This window comes from Parasteatoda tepidariorum, chromosome 1 (assembly GCF_043381705.1).
Source record: "Parasteatoda tepidariorum isolate YZ-2023 chromosome 1, CAS_Ptep_4.0, whole genome shotgun sequence".
In the NCBI taxonomy this organism is placed as follows: Eukaryota; Metazoa; Arthropoda; class Arachnida; order Araneae; family Theridiidae; genus Parasteatoda; species Parasteatoda tepidariorum.
In genome coordinates this window covers 36,535,360-36,555,335 of record NC_092204.1, presented here as the reverse complement: position 1 = coordinate 36,555,335, position 19,976 = coordinate 36,535,360, and the positions used below count along the sequence as shown (strand labels likewise).

At 26.4% G+C, this 19,976-nt stretch overlaps 2 protein-coding genes across 5 annotated transcripts in view; both read right to left on the bottom strand.

The window, feature by feature from the left end:
- Positions 1 to 2,557, bottom strand: part of LOC107447572 (guanine nucleotide-binding protein G(q) subunit alpha) — a 31,735-nt gene extending 29,178 nt beyond the window's left edge. Inside the window, exon 1 of the mRNA XM_016062506.4 lies at positions 2,028 to 2,557. Coding sequence (XP_015917992.2) covers positions 2,028 to 2,145 — 118 coding nt within the window. The 5' untranslated portion in view covers positions 2,146 to 2,557. The remainder of the gene's footprint in view (positions 1 to 2,027) is intronic.
- Positions 2,558 to 6,661: 4,104 nt separating this feature from the next.
- The window catches only part of LOC107447571 (guanine nucleotide-binding protein G(q) subunit alpha), a 15,835-nt gene continuing 2,520 nt past the window's right edge, over positions 6,662 to 19,976 (bottom strand). For all 4 annotated transcript variants that reach the window (XM_043041728.2, XM_016062505.3, XM_016062504.4 and 1 more), the window contains exons 2-8: positions 17,866 to 18,050; positions 15,538 to 15,692; positions 12,895 to 13,023; positions 12,635 to 12,767; positions 10,587 to 10,740; positions 8,969 to 9,076; positions 6,662 to 8,511 (exon numbers count right to left, since the gene is read on the bottom strand). In XM_043041728.2, coding sequence (XP_042897662.1) covers positions 8,429 to 8,511; positions 8,969 to 9,076; positions 10,587 to 10,740; positions 12,635 to 12,767; positions 12,895 to 13,023; positions 15,538 to 15,692; positions 17,866 to 18,012 — 909 coding nt within the window. In that variant the 5' untranslated portion in view covers positions 18,013 to 18,050 and the 3' untranslated portion in view covers positions 6,662 to 8,428. The remainder of the gene's footprint in view (positions 8,512 to 8,968; positions 9,077 to 10,586; positions 10,741 to 12,634; positions 12,768 to 12,894; positions 13,024 to 15,537; positions 15,693 to 17,865; positions 18,051 to 19,976) is intronic.

Here is a 19,976-nt window from a genome sequence, read left to right as displayed (position 1 = left end):
AAGATGTTTATTGTTTACCTTACTATCATTTTGGAAATAATCATTAGTGTATTACTTAGTTTTTTCTTCTTTTTAAGATTATTTCCAAATATTATTTCTTTTAGTTGGGTTTAACAATTAAAAAAAACGGCTCTTTGTAGAGATTCAGAAAACCGGAAAAATCAGTTATCCGGAATAGCGATGGTCCCGATCGTTCCGGATAATCGGTTCCCTACTATACCAATTTAATTCCCAGTATTAAAATTTAGAATAGATGACAAAATTATTACTCTTCCTCTCCATGATATTAATGAATGATCAACATTTGATACCTAACGAGTGAAATTCAGTGGATGTTTTTACATATTTCTCACTACATTTACAAGAGAAGAAAAACAAACTTGTCTGTGAAATGCATTTCACCTTAACATTTCAATGTTTTCAATACTACACACTCTTACTTATGTTATGCCTACACTTTTTATTCTTATCTCTATGGTAAGTTCATTGTTTTACACAAAATAAATATAGCAGGTAACTTTAAATTCAATGAGTTTCTTTCCGTTCATAAACAAGTCAAAAGTCATAAACAAGATTTTAATCCTTAATGATATAAAATATACCTTAAGCTAATGGGAATTAATATTCATTGGCTGAATATTAAGTTATATGTATTCATAGAGCTGCCGGGGAGATCCATATAATGATCTATGGCGGAATAATCGCCAAGTCTTGGCAACTACCGGGCAGCGGCCAACGAGAAACTTTAAAAAAAAAAACACAGAAAAGGACCAACTCGAAATTTGTAACTCGTAGCCACCCCCGAGGAAACATCCACATGTTTTTTTTTTTTTTTTAAAAAATTGAATGTTTAAAATCTATCTGGCACCTCGGCGATTGTAGTCTGCGCAACAGATAAGGATACGGAAATATCACCTAAGTGCCAATCCATATTTTCACTTAAATAATATAAAAATTAAACACGAAAGTTTCTTTTTTAATTTTTTTTAAATATTAAAAAATACCACAACAATTTGGTCAATTATATATATATATATTCATATTAATTTTCTGTCATCGTACTCAACATAATTTTAAAGCAAATATTTTACTACCACTTATGAAAACTTAATTTACATTGTTTATACTAGAGTATTAAAACTAAATGAAGGAAACGGTTAGTAAAGGTTTAAAAAATATCACAGATAATTGCAACTGTTTTGATTTCTTAAGTGCATTTATCATATTTAAGTTAATTTTAATAGTAAAAGAGGTTTATTTGTCACAGTGCTTTATATCTAAGGTGATCTTTAGAGACAATTTTACTATGTTTTAAACATAATTTTCTTGATATACATGAAACCTTATTAAAACTTCTAACAGCCTAGTATTTAAGTCTTCTGAATACAAATTATTAATATATCGGAATGATTATGTTCATCTCAAAAATACATGTAAACAACATACTTTCCCTTAATGTAAAATATTATCCACATGTATATTATAAAGTTGATATACCACAACTTGTAAACATTCATATAATCTTCATTTTTCCAACAATCAAGTAAAAAGCTAATGATAAATTCAATATTTCATTAAAACATAAATGGTAAGTGATATTTTTATTATAAGCACATTTAAAAGAACAAACGACTTTATTAAAATGTAAGCTAAAAGCTATTAATTACTAATTTGCTTCGCTTTAATCAGTTTCTAGATCCTGTGGATGCTTAAATTATATTTGCATCATTTTAATTTTGTCCATTACATTTTCTATTTACACTTATAAAAACTGCTTAATATCATACAGTGAATAATCACATTAAGTTTTAGTTGAAAGGAAATAGGGGAAAGAACAAATTAAACATCATTCCCTAAATTAATGTGAACGGATATATCCGAACCCATCTACATCAATTATCATTGCATAAACCTTGAACGAAAAAGTATATACCAAAATAATGTTATACAACCAGGTATATGGATATATTAGACTAATTTAATCAATATTCTACTTGAAAAACAACAGTGCATAATTAGATTCATACCTAACAGTAGTAATTTAAGTTCTCGGCGAGCATCTCGCTTGTCTTTCCGAAGTTGCCTTTCGATCTCTTGATTGATTCTTTTCTGTTCTTTTGCCTCTTCGCTAAGGCAACACGCCATGTTGGCCTACAACCCCCGAAGAACCCAGCTTTGAATGTATAACTTCAATAACTTGTTTCGTTATAAAATATTGTACAGCAGTGATATGCATGAATTTTTGATTACCGATTTGACATCTCAGGGTTCATTGTGAAACAAATACCAAGTGTGTCTGCACAATATATAACCAATCACAGATCTTGTCACACACGCATACTGTAACTACTCCATGCTGGGTGGGGTGTGGTAATGAGAAATCGGCTCACTCCTTGGATTGAATTAATCCCAATTATACTACAGGAAATCTGAAGCTTCATTCATTAGACAGGCTGAAATGATTTAAAGTTATTACAAGCTTCATTTTACTTGCTATGTGTATTAAAAGATAATCTTAAAATTGTTTTATTTGTTTTTAACGGTAAAAATTTCGGAAAGTTCGTACAAATAATCGATTTTCCAGTAATGACGAGATACGTTACTAAATTAGTGATTGTTTTGTATAATTAAAAATATGGTATAACTATCAGCCAAAAGACTTTCCCATTGTTTTTTTAAGCAAATTTGAGTTCATTAAGCAATATGAATTTAAAATAAATGGGATTTACAATTCTTTACAAAAATTGAAAATAAAATATACTAATAAAGCTGTAAGCTACAAAAGATAAAAAGAATAATGTTAATAAGGTTGGCTTCATCACTTTTTCTGTTTACGGGCTCAATATTAAAATTGAGACAAGAGACAAAAAAGAAATTTTAAAAACTTAAGAAATTGTATTTTCAGCATCAGAGAAGATATCGTGGTCTGTGGCGGAATAATCACCTAGTCTTGGCAACTTCTTGCCAGCGGCCCCCGAGAGAAACTAAATTTTTAAAAAAACATCACAGAAAGGGACCAACTCGTAGCTACCTCCGAGCAAACCTCTCAAAGTTTTCTTTTTTAATTTTCCCGTTTAGAATAAATTTGGCTAAGATAGTAGTTAGCGTGGCAGATCATGATACGTAAATACCCCCCCCCCTCTTTTCAGCACTGGAACTAGATTTTTCATTACTTTAAACTGGGCAAAACCATCTTACAGCATTAAAATGTAAACTTTTTTCACAAATAATATTTTGACGCTATATTTCGCTTTTATATTCAATTTTTATTATTTTTACTTATAAAGTGGAAGCTTTTAGAATCGCTAATAATTACAAATTTGTAGCCATTCCCAAATTTATTTAATGAGAATTTGAATGAAATAAATGTCACTAATACTCAAACACGATTGCAGGAGAATATGGGCTATCATTTTTTACAGTTTTTGAACTTATGTCATAAATAGTGAGAAAATAATTTTCTGATTGTTAATTTTATTTGATGGTTAGCTTTATTCTTATACGCTTGAACTCAATACATTAAAAATCATTTTGATCTATTAACGTGATTATCATTAAACTAACCACCTCTGAAACGTAAATGAGCTTAGCACTCCTTGAAACTAAATTAGAATTGGCAGTTATCAACTATAAATTTTAGAAAAATAAAAATTAATGATGTCCAACGGAGTTGAACATTGGTAGTATAAACTCAAATTAGGGTCAACTGTTCAACAACAGTAATGGAATAAAATATTAAAATCAATTTTAAAAATTTCTGAAACAATAGTTATCTAAGAAAAGAAAAATCAGATTTTCTCCCTTTTAATCGTTTCCCAAACTTGCTAATTTATTAAAATTGATCTTTTTTATTTATAAATTATGTTCCAACTATTTAGAATCTGCTCCCAAAAGTATCAGCTTTAATTAATAATAAAAAACGTTATTGACTTATGAAAACTGAATAAAGTTTCTTTTGTTACTTTAACAGACTTACATAGGTGTATTAAAATAGTGTTCAATTAAAAACCTTTGATGATTACTAGTAAATCATATATTATATGATTTTTCATATATTATATGATGTAGAATTTGTTAGTTGCTTTGAAAATTATTTTTAAGTTTTTAGTATAAGTGAAGTCAGAATAATTTTTTTTTTTTCCTAGCAGTTCCCTTAGAAATTTCTTTTGTAGTGTTAGACATTTATCAGTTTAGAGTGCAAGTATTTCTGCATAATGTTTTTTTGAAACCTTTTTTTTTCTTCAAAGAACTGATATAATTTTGTGAAATAAAAATGCAGTTTCTACAGTAGAAAAGAATATCAAGTAGAGGATAAAAAATATGGGTTGTTTGAAGCAAGGATACTTAAATTTATCTTTTTTTTATCACATAACATCTAATTGCATAATTCATTCAGCATCAACCTTTTTTTACTTTCAAGTCAAATTTAACTTCTGTTAGACTTATACAAAATAAATAACATTATTAACTAAACTATTTTTACTTGGAGTGGAAAAAAATCAAAATAACATTATCCAGTTGTCTCACTTTTTAAGTCATTTACACATTTTATGTTAATATAGAACTATTCACATAGATTAATTTACTTTTACACGGAATATTTTATTCTTGTAATGTACCCAATTTTTACTTTCTCTTTCATTTTTGAATTCACCAGCATAATAATACAAGGTTTAGTGCAACTGCATAGTAATAAATAAATAAATAGATTTTTTTTTTATGTCTGAAAGTGAATTATTTCTTGCATGCACCCACTACAAATGTTTATTCTTGAAACAATTCTGTTTTAAAATATTTAAATTCTCAAGCTTTAATATTTTATCATTTGATTTTTTTGTGTGGTTAAATATATTATTTCCTATATTTCTTTCCTAGTTGCCCTTTCATATAAAAACATTTAATTTTCTCTTTAATCTTAGGCCAGCAATTTGATACAATTAATCAATTGTCTGAAAGCTTGATAATTTAAATGTGTTTTTCTTTTACTATATACTATTCTCTAAGTACTTAGAATATCTCTTAATTAAAATACGGGTCATTTTAAATAAGAACACTTAATTAGATTTAAATTATTGATCCCTAAATGCATCTGGCTCTCCTTTTAAATTCTAGCTTCAATTCCATTTGTATTATTAATGCATTTCATTTTATTTTTTTTTACTTTAAATCTTAAAAACATAACACTTTATTTATAAGAGAACACTAGAATGTTTAAGGGAAATTTCTCCTAGATCAAGTCCTTTGTTTTGCAGCAACCAAGACTTTTACCAAACTCTTCTCTGAACCAGCAAAGGCAGGAAATTTGATAACATTTTCTCTAAGCAGTCTATTTTTTGACATTTCTTCTAAACATTGCTGAATACTCCCTTGTGAGTGCTTTGCACTGTTGCATCAATGATCTCTTTTAAAATGTTCCAACTGGTGCGGAAATGATAATAGAAACTTCAAAATCTTTTTGATCGGCTCCAATTTCTAAAGTAATCTGTAACACAAAAATTTGCAAAGCATTCTTCTGAAAATATGGAGAATGTTTACCAAGCAAAAATTAAGAATCTTAAAACCCTTCACTGTCAAATTGAAATTCTGAGGGGAGCTTCCACTAAACTAGGGATAATTACTCATGTAACATTAGATTTTACTAATAGGAAACAAAATCAGCTGCCTTTAAATTTCAACAAAGATTTGCATAATCTTCATCATCATTTCAAAAGAGTAAAAATATTGAAAGTCCTACTAATAGAAAAATTCCTTATGGATGCAGTATAACATAGCAATACTTCTTAATAACAAGTTCAATTTAAAAGTAAAATGAAAAAAAAATTTTGTGCACTCAAAATTATTTTTGCTTAGGATGCAAATTTGTGAACAATATTTTAGTGACTTGATTTTAAAATCAGCTTAAAATAAACATTTTTTAAAAAAATATTCATTAAAAAATTATAGACACAAAAAAAAATTTTTTTTAAACCATTCATATAAAAATTTTCAAAGCATTTTGTTATGAGATTGCTAGCATTTTTTTTTTATTGATTTCACACTTTAATAATTTTTATTAACTATTTTGGTGTAATAATAAGCAATTAGCAAAGTTACATTAGTATGAAGAAAAAAACTTTAATAAGAAACTCAGATTCCACTCTCTCTCTCTCTCTTTTTTTTTTTTTTTTNTTTTTTTTTTTTTTTTTTTTTTTTTTTTTTTTTTTTTTTTTTTTTTTTTTATAAATAACATGAATTATTCACATCAATGTATCATTAAATACTTGATGATTTAATAAGAAAAAAATTCATTAAAAATGATAAGCTTAAGTCACGTTAAAGAATTTTTGGAGAGTTACTGTTACTTTTAATAATGATTTTGTTTACATGTGATATGTTCATGTTATTTTTCAAAGCAAGGAATAATCATGGTCTTATCATAGATAAAAAAATATATACACAAAATCAAAAGAAAGAATTCAAGGACATGTTTAAAAATACAATTAAAATTTCAAAGACTAGTGGCGAGCTTTCCAATCATATCTGATTTTTATGAAGAAAAAAAATCTACTCATTACTTAAAAAATACATAATTAATCTTACCATTGATTAAATAATTAATTGCAAAGTGGTTAAAAAATGCTTGTAATTTAGAACAACTTATTACAAGTAAACTGAACATAACTGCAATCATTATATAGTAATTTATTAAAATGAAGCATGCAGAAGTATAGCATCAATCAGAAAATACTAAATTTTTTTTATATAAGTAACATAAAAATGAAGGTATTAACACAAGTATAACACATTTGAACTGACATTATCAACAATAGAATATCATTTATTTACAATGAATTAGTTTTCTACTTTGATAATACTTTTGAAATCCATCAGTCAATAAGAGGAAGTTTGGGGTGACAGAACATTTCCAGAGCTATATGACTTACTATACTAATGATAGTAAATCTGTGATTTGCTAATCAGGGCTTGAAAAACGTGCCCAAACATATAAATGCCCAACACTCTTTCGTATGCATATTAATGAACACATATAACTGTATCTAAATTAATGCAACTATTCAATTAAAGAAACTTATTACTGCATAACCCTCTTTATTTAACAGAAAAACAAAACACAAGAAAAGGAATATGAATATTAAGAATTAAATACTTTTGAACAAACTTCACATTTTAAAAAAAATCACATGCTCTGACGTTATCCAATTTTTGAAAAATTTGAAGCAGATGTTAAATCAGGGATATAGTATTAAATTTCCTTTTTTATATTTATTTTTGTTTACGCAGCAATAGGGTTAAAACTTTTTTAAACAGAAACAAACACAAATAAGTGAATAAAAAAAAGACTAGCTAACTTCATTTTATATATTTTCATTTGTAGTCGAAATTAGAAGTATCTCTTGATCAGAATTTATTGTATTTTTTATTAAATATTTTCATTCCAGGCTTGATCAGAATTTTAAAGTACATGCATTGCTGGGCATTATAATTTTTGAATCTTTGTTGCTAATGTCACCTCAATAATCTGACAAAACATTTTCAAATAAAAACATAAGTTTGATATAAAAATGAGAAAGCCCTAGACTAGAGACTTATTTTGAACAATAACAAAGACAGGGTTGTTAGAACTAAAAAGACTATTGCAAAAAGTTGTCTAAAAATATAAACTTGACCAAAAATAAATATTACTATGTAGTATCTTTGAATGCAAAATGTGATAATTTGGTAATGTATTAATGCACCTCTCAGAGCACTCAAAATGCAGAAAATGAAAAGAATAAAATAGTTTTGTTTTTGGCTTAGCTTTAGAATTATAATACAATCTTGTCTCGTGAAATATTTAAATCAGGTTTTGGGATCTCAATGGCCTATCTAAATAAATAGCAGAAATAAAATCATTTCTAATAAAAAAAGAATGTGCATTAACTTTTTTTTTATAAAATTTCAGAAAAACCTACACCTAATAATTTTTGCCAAAATCCAGTAATTATATCATAAGTTTAAAAAAAAAATTTATGATAATTTTAAAATTAAAAACTTTAATGATAACCAGAATGCAAGGCATTGGTTAAAAATATATATAAAATAAAGTATAGTAATTAGTAAAAACTGCCAGAAAGAGTATGCATAGAAACGAGTATAACAAAGTTTAAACTGTAATGAACAAAAAAGTTTATGTAAATGTATTTTATGAATGATTATTGTTGCAAATGATGCTAATTATGAGCTTTGGGAAAACCATATTTCATATAATAGTTAATATTAATAATTAACTATGTTTTAAATGCCAAATGAATAGATACAAAATTCAAACCCCCTTAAGATCCAAGTTCTGGTTGTGATCCAGACCTTTAAAGCAATTAAACCAAACTTTTAAGAATGAACAATTTATAATTATAACATTTGTCACTGATGAGAAGAAATCTGTCATTGTTTACATTATACCAATCTCACATAAATTCCTTTTAAAGACAAAATCTTTTGTGGCTGCGAAAACACACCTAATATTCTTTTCATCTGAAAAGTGAAAAAAATTGTAGTCACTAAATATTGTTAAAAATTTAAAAAACAAGAAATTAGCAATTTGTTTGCATCACACACAGAATATGTTTGCTACAAAAGTACTATTAGAAATTCTAAAAGTAAAGTATGGAAAAATATGGAAAGGTAAGTCTAAAAATAAAGAGTAAACATGTAGATTTCAACATTTGGGCAAAAGAATTACAGTTGAAAATGAATTACAGTTCATAGCAAATTTGAAACTTGTTTTTAGAAATCCATATATTAAATATTAAGTTTCATTTTTTTTAATATGGGCTTAGTACAGCCAAAGAAATAAAAATTTACATTTGCTTTAATTTTTAAACAGGCTGGTTTTATTTTTAAAAATAAATGTTCAGTAAGGAAACTACAGGAAATGTAAGTTTTGTTTCGTTTGAGAATACTATTTTCTAAAGCTAAAGTATTAAATTACCTGTAGCACAAGTAAAGTGTGAATAAATTGACTTTTCACTATCTGGATTTAAATCAACAAACATTTTTAATATAAATTCTCTAGCACGAGTAGCATCCTTCTTTGGGCCTGAAAATAAAATAAAATAATAGTAATAAATAAATAAAGTAAGAATAAAAATAAATATATCATATAAATACATTATTAAATATAATTCTTCAAAAGTATAAATCTAATTCATGTTCAACATTTATTCTTCAAATTTATATTTCATACATATATATTTTAAATAGATAAATGCATAGTTTATTACATTGTCAAAATATTTGAAACATTTTTAATTTTCAGTTACATTTGTTATGAGAATATAAAAAAATTGGTTTCAACAGAATATTATTATAAAATAAAAATAAAATAATTTTCCGTAAGAAAAATGATAAGACATACACTATATTTTCACTAACAAGGGAAACTAGGGAAGTGTGACTCGGCAATTTTGAAATAAACTAGTGGGATGTATGCCTAATGAGGAATAATTTTAAGGGGCAACATTCGTTTCGGCCCATAAAAGGTCCTGTGAGAGATAAAAAATAATTCAATATGTAGAAAAATCGGTATTTTATTACTTCAATGTAGACTATTAGTTATTGAAATTGTCTCATATTTCAATTAAATTGTAATTAATTGGTTAAGTAATTAGAAAATTAATAAATTAATTAGCAAATTAATTAATTGATTGCAATTACATACTCATACATAAATTTTACATAAATTTTTGAAGAAAAAAATGTAAAAAATTTAATGTCAAATTTTTTTTTAAAATTAGCCTAACAAATTAACCTTCTGTTTTTCTGAAAAACTACAGATATATAAAATTTTCGAAATAATTTTGACAATAAATATGCTTTATACAGTACGCGAAAGTACCACAAAATTAATTGGAGTATGAGACAATTACAATAACTGATAGTCTGCATTGAAGTAATAAAATACCGGTTTTTCTATATGTATTGAATTGTTTTTTATCTCTCACAGGACCTCTTATGGGCCGAAACGAATGTTGCCCCCTAAAATTATTCCTCATAATCCATACATCCCACTAGTTTATTTCGAAATTGGCGAGTCACACTTCCCTAGTTTCCCTTGTAAGAAGCATTAATCAGTCTAGTTTAAAAATTTGCTATATCCAGAACCCTTCATCATATAAAAATATCTTCCCACAATAAAAATTTATTCATATTTGTACTTTAACATATCAGAAAATGCATCAAAAATAAAAACCAGGTTTGAAAAAATTCTAAACAACATATAGCATAGAGCCAAATTACTATTTCGACAAGATAAGAAGCAAAGAAAACAAGGAAAGAAATAAGAAAAATTTAAAATTAACCAAAATTGGAAAAAAATAATGAAAAGATATAATTATGTCATCAGCTCACATGATTATATGTGCAAAAAAAGTGCTTTCTAATACTGTGTTACTACATATTGAAATTTGAAAATTATGTGGATTTTTTTTTTTTAAATAACATTTAAATATTTAGTTTTTAATAAGTCTTATTTTTATTTGATCCACCTTTATATTAGTCCAGATTAATCTTACATTAAAATGAATCATTAAAAGTCACATTTTGCTCACCATTATATTCTGGAAAATAATCTACTAAGTGAGAATATAAAATTTTTTCTTCTAGCAGATCTTTTTTGTTTAGAAATAAAATAACAGATGAGTTTCGAAACCACTGATATGCAATTACTGTTTTAAACAATGCTTTACTTTCTTCCATCCGATTCTAAAAAATAAAGAAAAAAATCAAAACAGATATAACATTAGTATTTATAAGATTTTTAATAATTTTTTTTAAAAAAAACATTCAAAAAAATAGATAACTGCTAAAATATGTTTGACATAACAAATTATTTATAAAATTTTTGATGATTTAAAGATTAAAAAATAAAGAACAGCTATAAGTATATTAATAATTTCAAAAGTATAACATTTCTATTCAGATTTTGCTTCTCTTATGTGAAATATCAATATAATGATTAACTTCTACTTGAAATTATATTAATCAAACGAATAAAAAAAAATGCTTAGTAATAGCAATCACTAGAAGGTTTAGACAAGGACAATGATGAACTCACTGAGATTGAAATGCTTGCTAAGTAAAAACAGTAATATTAGGGAGGCAAGCAGTAGCCAAAATTAAACGCTAAACCAAAACCCTATCTTACCAAAAAAATAAATCAACTTGTCTGGTTCTATAGCGACCGGCTCCAACAAGTCCTAGAGGTGGAAGCTCATCTCGTGACTGCTAGACAAGTCTTTCAAAATAGTTTAAGACTTCAAGCAAATTTTTAAAATTAAATTAATTAGAAAAGCAAAAATTGCAATTATTTAAAAAAAGGGGGGTAAAGAAAACACATAATTTTCAAGCATACAATTTATTACAATCGTGTAAAATAAGATTATCAACAATGACTGTAATGATGAATGTTATGAAAATAATGCTTCATTACAATTTTAATAGTTAGATATTTTTCTTTTTAGTCCCATGACTTCTAAAATATGCTTTCCAAACGATTATGTAAGTTTTTCTCTAATGAAAATAGGTGAAGTCTGCAAGCTTTAAACTTAAGTAACTCTTAACTTAACTCTAAACTTAAGTAAATTTTTTCTTAAATATTTACCTTTACCACTTTTAATTCTGGAATTTTTACTATGCCAACTTATCCAATAAAGTTTTAAATTATTAAGAAGAATTATACATACATGGTACAAAACTATAATATTTTATCATTTAAGGGAATTGATCATCTTTAAACAGTAAAATTGTTTTACAGATGTAACAAAAATAAGTTTGTCTTAGTACAAATTTTATTAGTATTTAATTTTTTAACTGATACCTTTTAATGCAAAATTAGGAGCTCTTTTGAAATCTATATGCTTATAATATTTTTAAATAAACAACCTATTCTCACTCAAATGCATAAATTATAATCTATATTTGTCAGGCTCAACTTATTTTTTAGGCCATAAAATTTTTTTAATTCCCAATTCTTTTCAGATAAAAGGGATAACCTCATTCATCCAAATATGTTTTCTCATTGACCTTTGACTTCTAAAAATATGTGGGCTAAAAAAAAAAAATTTTTTTTTAGTTTTTTAGTTAACTTTTCATAAATTTAAAAAAAAAAATACAAATTTAAACAATGTATCATTTATACTAGTAATCAAAAGTTTGTATAATTTTACATATTTCTTTATGAATTAGGTTAACGTTTGGATGCCAGGATAGGTCAAAAGTTATTTAGGAAGTAATGTTTTTTTATTTTCACATTGTACACTTTAAGACTTTGAAACCTGGATATAAAGATGTAATAAATGTACTTTCAAATTCTTTGAAAAAGAATTTTCACTTTTATATTTTAACATGAATCAAGAGCTATCATTTATCTGAGTCAATATTCAGAGAAATCTGCTCTTACATCTCGCCAGCCTAATCCAGATGCAAGTCGCTCGCAAATCACAAAAAAAAATCACATGTAATCACACAAAAAAAAAAAAAATCACATCAACTGTAGACTGTCTACCACTAATCTAAGTCAACCTTATAATTGAGAGCTGAAAATTATGAAGTATACTGAACAATATATTTTCATTAGCAAAGATGAGAAAATAATTACTTCATTATAATCTGATTCAAACAATACTTGGTCATATTCGCTTATAGCAACTAGAAAAATCAAGGATGTCACATCTTCAAAACAATGAATCCATTTTCTTCTTTCCGATCTTTGTCCACCAACATCAACCATTCTAAAGAAAAATACAAATAACAAGAAAGTTTACAGCCTATATATTAATTTTATCACTGAGCTCTTCGACCAAAGATCATTAATTTTTTAGAAATAGGAAAGAAAAAAAATGTCGAATCAATTTTTACCTAAATATAACAGAATCTAAATTAAATGTATATTCTACAACACCTGTAGTCGGTACTCTCACCCTCAGAATATCTTGTAAAGTAGGAACATAATTTGGTCGTGCCAATCTGTCAACATCATTCAGATAACTAAAAATACAATAAGTAACAAATTAATTATATTTTGACTTATAAATATTTAAAAGCCATTTGAAATATGTCAAAATAAATATGCTGTCATTTTAGTGATGACAGACTTATTAAAGAAAAATTTTATTTCTTCTGTAGATGTTTGCCACCATTTATTTGAATAGCATAAATACTTAATCAGAACATCAGAAATTTTTCGGGGTTAAATATTTCTGCAGAACACCACTTATTTCAGTTTAAATTTCCCACAAACTGTTGCATACTTTCAGTTAAAGACAACTACTAAAAGTTTATGTTAACAAATAAAAGAGCTACTTTCAAGTAAAAGTTGGTTGAAGAGATATAATAAATAGGAAGATCAAATAATAAAGCTTAATCAAGATTTATACAGGTTTCATAGTTAAAAAAATAATTAGTAGTAATCCCTCACATCAATATATATTAATTAAAATTTGTAATCCAGTTCAAGATTTCTTTAATCAAATAATTTTAAAATAGGGTTGCAATAAGTTTGAAACAAAAACACAATGAATATACTGCATAACATGTTAGTACAAAAGTAAATTTAGTGGGTGATACCTCAATTCATCATTAAATTTTATGATACTTCTGTACTGTTGATTGGAATAGATCCTTCCTAAAATCCCATGAAAGAGAGGAATTAATAATTTAATTAATTAAAGAAAGGAAATCACAAAATTAATCCCAACAAAATTTTTTACTGTGTTTGCAGAAAATAATTAAGTATATCATCCTTGAAACCATCATAAAAATTAGAAAATGTAAAATTATTAATTGAGTTTCCTTTTCATAGAATGACTTAGTTCCTTAAGAGGTTGAAATAATTAATCATGTGGGTAAGACTAAATGTCTAAGCCATGTATATAAATAGCAGATGGTCCCTAAATTGGAAAAATCAAATTTTGTAATTTCTACTAGCATTATTTTTTACTAGAATCAGATAAAAAATTCAAGTCTTTTGATTCTTCAAACCTATTTTTTAAAAATCTGCATTTAGTATTCAGGATTTTCTGAACACTCACAAAAATCGGGATTATCAGAATAAAAAACTAAAAATCAGGATAAATAAAAACAATATATATTTTATTAGGAAAATCAAGATAGCTATGAAACCTGTAGTGATAAAGTAAATATCTAAATATTTAATAAAATATAATGATACAAATTATTAACTGCCTATATAAAAATGCATCAAGATATATATCTTAAAAGTATTTGCAATAACATCAAAATTATTTTACAATCATTAGAAAATTTCATCAAATAAAATAAATTTAATATTAAAGATAAATTTTATCACACAAAATAAATTTCATATCAAATCAATGTAATGATTATATTCTTTATACTTGTATTGCACAAAATTATATAACTCATTTATTCAGAGATAATTGTGTGCAAAAATATTTTTTATAGCTAGTTATTTTGCATTGCTTAGTATTGAATGATTGAAATATTCTTAACGGACCAGGTACGCAAATTTTTTATTAAACTATGCAATTTCAAATAACAACAATTAAATTTTAAACAGAACTAGTCAAACAGTTTATGACAATTGTAAGCTTAAAAGACGAAACTTTTGTAGAACATTTGGGGACAATTTTCGCCATACTGGCGTGAACCCTACAGCTTTTAGCGAATATTTTTGTATTTGATAGGGCTAATCAAAATTTAGTAATCTGAGATTTTCAAAAAATCTAAATTAAGAACATCTATATATATTTTTCTCTTACACGGCGACAAAAAAAAAGCCTCACTACAACTCCCCGAATGGCAACGCTAGAAAATCGACCAATGATTGCCGCTAAAAATTTCACATGCTAAATCTAGCTGAGGTGGCTCAACATATAGCGCTTTTAAAAACGGAAAGTGAAATAACCAGGGAGAGCATAAGCTAGGCAGAAGTGTCTTTGTCGATAGATCTCTATTTTAGTATTTTGTCGAAAGCGCTTTTTTTAACGAATTTATATGTTACGAATTTATTTGACGATTTTTTATTTATATCACGAATTTATTTATTTTACTAGAATTTATTTGTTTATGCAGGTTTTTACATTGCAATTCACTTATTTCAATTTTTAATAGACTTAATTATAGCCAAAATTTTAACCTTTTTAAAGAGATATCAGTTTTAGAAATTTTATCTTAAGATTTTATACTATAGCACATTTCTAATAGGTTTAATGAATTCCATGTCATTTATTTGAATTCAAATTTATTTTAATGACCTAGTATTTACTAAAAAGATGTAATTTTTTTTTTTTTAAAAGTTGTAATATGGATTTGAATGATTGTTTTGAATTCTTAGAAATTTGTGCATATGCAATGTACTGAAGTTAGCAGCGAGCGAAGCGAGCTTGGTTTGCGAAGCAAAACATATAAGATTGCGTAGCAATTTTCGGGGGTGGCGAGCGTTAGCGAGCAGGCGGCGCAGTCCACTAGTTTAAGAAATTTAACAACATAATAATTTTAGCAAAACAAAAGTGTTTGTACTATTTAGCTGAATCTGTAAGCTGATACTCTCTACGTCGATCATAGCATTTTTGAATACCAGAATCTGCCCACAATGATTTAATTGCTACAACAAACTGGTGATCAAGCGCAGTAACAGTTTGACAATTCACTAATCTGACAAGTTCAGCATGGGCCTGGAAAAAAAATTTTAAATTTTATTGCATATTATTGTAATTTTAAAAATTATTCATAAAAATCTTATTGTTATGCAAAAGGTTTTAAGAAAAAATTAAGTCTTGTATAATTATTAACACAGTGGAGTCAGAATAATCTGAGTTTTGCATAATCTGAAATATTTTGATTTTTATATTGTAGAAAATATATAATTAAAAAATGAATAAAAAAAATCCTGAAAAATTAAGCTTTAACACATTTAAACACTTCATCATCAAAAATTGTAATTTACATTATTTTCATTTTAAAGATTATGTAACAATAGTAGTTTTTAGACTACTAATTTAATGAAAAGTTATGTAATTTAAGTTTTCAGTAGTATTTGTTTGGTCTAGTCTAAACTGATTCACATTACTAAAGCTCCACTATAGAATACTCTTATAATCTTCTCTGACACTTCACTTTCACAACAAAATAAATTAACCAAAAATACTTTATATTTTTCTCTCCTGACTAAACTAAAAGGACCTTACTTTCCAGCAAAGTTTGTTGATTTAAATAAATCTGCTTGATATGAATCCCAATTTAAATCAACTGATTTTATAAAAATAAAATCATTAAGTTAAAACAATTTTTTTTTAAAGAAATCGCCAATCCAGAAATTTACAAAGTATTATGAGATAATTTAAATTTTTTATTGATTTTCAGATTTTTAAAAATTATAATAAACATAATTATAAACTAATTTTAAAGCCACACTTAATTTTAATGTATTACAAAAATATTTATGAAAATTAATGTACCCATAGTGAGTATTAAAAGAAAATTATCATAATATAGCATAAAAAACTGGTTAAAGATTCTTTTTCAGATTCTTTTTTTCTGATGGAATATTTATTTTGAAAATTATACTACTACAGAAATACTTGCGAACTTGCAGCTAAGGTAAGGTATAAGGTAGCACAATTTAATTTCTCACTTAGAAAAAAAAATAATTCACACTTAATTTTCTAATTTGTTCTTTAGCCTTGTTTTTTAGAAGTTAATAATAATACATTTCTATTTCCCATTTTTTATAAATTTAAATCATGCATTATGATTTACCATAATACAATTTTTTAAGCAGAAATATAGTTTCAAAAGTATTGGTACAATTTAATTTAAAAAATATTCCCATTCTTATTATATTTATAAAATTTAACTAATTAAGGATTAATTTTTTAAAACAAAAAAAACAATGAAAAATTCATTCCAGATTGTAGTTATCCCTTATGTTCTGGAGGATGGGATATGAATTCATTAAATAAAAAATGTTAAAAAAATTTGTATTCAAAAGAAGCATCTTTTGTGTCTGATCTTATAACTTAAAATATAATTTGAATTAATTAATCAGTCTTACTTAGTTTACTTTTTAAATGTATGGAAATCTAATAATTAGATCAGCATTTATTTTGAATTTTTATTTTTCAGCAATTAACAATTATCTTGAGGTAATAAATATACATCAATGTAATTAGTTATTATATAATTTAATACAATTATTTTTCAATCATCAACAATTTAAGAGTAAAAAAAATTAGAATAACTACTTTCCAAGTTTAATTTTCCACTATTTCCTGATATAAAAGTAAAGTCTTTTAAAACAAACATGAAACATACAAAACACAGGTTAATATAAATGCACCAAAAACAGTTGGCAATGAAAAAATTCGGCAAATAGTCACGAAGTGAAAACAAATCAATTCACATATTATATGAAAAACAATGTGAAACTCTATAAGTTAAAGCAATTTTAATGTTACAGTGACTTGAAACGAATTAAAGTTATTGATCTCATGTCCCATTATGCCAACTCTTGCATAATTTTTTTTATGTGTTTATTGGTCTCTATCATTACAATTTTGGACACTTTTCGCTAAAATAAATACAATTCTTGACTACCATTTTCAGAGAAATTTATAACTCAGATGAAACAGTGCTTTGAATCATGTTAAAAATTCAGATGCTAACTGTAATATGTTAAAATTTTATCTTAAAATAACTTTCCAAACCCAAGTAAAAAAAAAAAAATTTCTAAATTAGCAATTTTAGTATGAAACAACTGCCTTGCCATGCTCAGATAGCTAAAATTTAAAAACTCTACAGAAAAACAATTTTATAAATTAGCATAATAATTAAATTAATAAAAAGTACCAGATTTTTCTTATCTTTGTAGGGTATTTTAAGCATAACCATTGCTTTAATTAAACTTTGCATGGCTCTAAAAACATCTTGACATACAGGTATAATAAAATCCTTTTTGTCTTGATCTGAATAACCTAATCCATGAATTATTCTCATTTGTTTGATGAATGTACTTTTACCAGACTCTCCTGGACCTGAAAAAGTTTAAATAAATTACAATTAAAAAGCTATATTTAATAACACTGAAAATGAATACATAAAAAAAATTCAGTTCAAAAATAAGTTGAGTATACACAAAAAAAAAATTATTAAGACATAAAATTTATAAAAGTTTTCTGTAACACCTTATAATTTCATTACTTTTACAAAAAATTCCAAAATTATAAAATCATTTCATGAAGCTAAATTTAAAATCTTAGAAGCATTGCTTGCCCTTGTTTGAAGGTTCTTGCCCGGTTGGCATAAATGCCTCTAATTTTGAAACTGAAATTGAGCCAATTAGACAATCTGTTCTTCATCTTTCCAGTTGTACCACTTCCCTCAATCACGCTGTGTTTCTCATTGACTCACAAGCTGCAATCTTTTCTCTTCACTCAGTTTGAAATATCGACTCAACAGTACTTTGGGATTATCCTGTCAACCTGCCAACGCTCGCCAAATCCTTCGGAGCTAGTTTTTGCAAAATAAGCATTTTAAACACAATAAATTTATGAAATCACAATGATAAACAAATAAATAATTACTAATAACCTTACATGTAATATTATATAAATCATTTCGGTGGCCAAAAGTCCTTGATAGCTTTTAAAGAGCAAACAAACAAGTAGTCATTATCCTCGTGCAATCGACGGGAAAATCCCAAAGTGCTTCATTCCTCTTTGGGATTATCCTGTCGACCTGCCAACTCTCGCCAAATCCTTTGGCACTAATGTTTAGGTTTGGCGATATCAGCTTCGGCGAAAATGGTCGACTGGATAATCCCAAAGTACCAACTCAACTTATGTATAAGAGACTAGAATGGAGATTGACAATCTTATCAATAATGGCTGGGTGAGTCTATTCCAGTCATTGCAACATTCCTGAAAATAAGAGAGCCGATCCCTTGGCCAAAAACCAGCTTTAGTCTTCCTCAACCCACTTTTACTCTCCACTGCAGCCAGATCTTCTCCACCATTGTGAGAGCTACAGACAAATATATAAGGAATGGGCAAAATGTGGATTATACGGGAAAGATTAGGTCTAGCCTCTCTGTAATCCTTTACCCATGGATAGGACTGAGCTATAAATCGATGTATCGAGATATATTGATTTAAAGCATATATCGGCAAGACGATACAGTGACTTTCATTCAAGGCGATGCATCAGAAATCTGATTTAAGCCGTCGAGTAAAGACAACGAGCGCAAAACGATATAGCGATATAAGACACGCAAGGATATAAGAAAACGATATAAGACTCTTCTCTTACGTTCCGATGTCGACTCACGCTGTGAAAGACGATGCTCGTTTCGTTATGTTGAAATGGCCTTGATTGGTGAGCTGTAGAATCAGAATCAGAGTTTTGAGAACACATATCGTTATATGGCATGTTCCTTTTCGCACCGCTTAGCTTTTTTTTCTTTGTCGCGACTTTTCTTGTAGATTATTTTCAGTGGGACTAACTTCGTGATCGCCGATGTTACCTTGTTCTGAAGGCAATCTATTATTAAAAAGAATATATAAAGAAGAGTTTCTTCATTAATTAGATAAGTTTTCTTTTTTTTTTTAAAAAAAAACTTTTTTTATTTTTAAATGTAAAAACTATCGGCAATCTAATTTAGGCGCCCATAAAGAATTGAATTTGTTAGGTTTTTTTTTTTTTACTTTCTTTTAATTTATTAAAAACTTTTTGGATGAAACTTCTAATAATTTAATGAGTTTTTATTACTGATTTTAAATTTATAAATCTTGTTGTTTTTACTTTTAGAAATAAAGTTAAAACAAAATTTATTTTTGTCAATTGGATTTGGACATAAGTCAATCAACTTTGTTTATACAAAAAAATTTGAAAGGTTTGCGTATTTTATTCATTTTTTTAAATCATTTAGCACTTCGTTGTTTCTGTTTAGATAGCGAATTCTT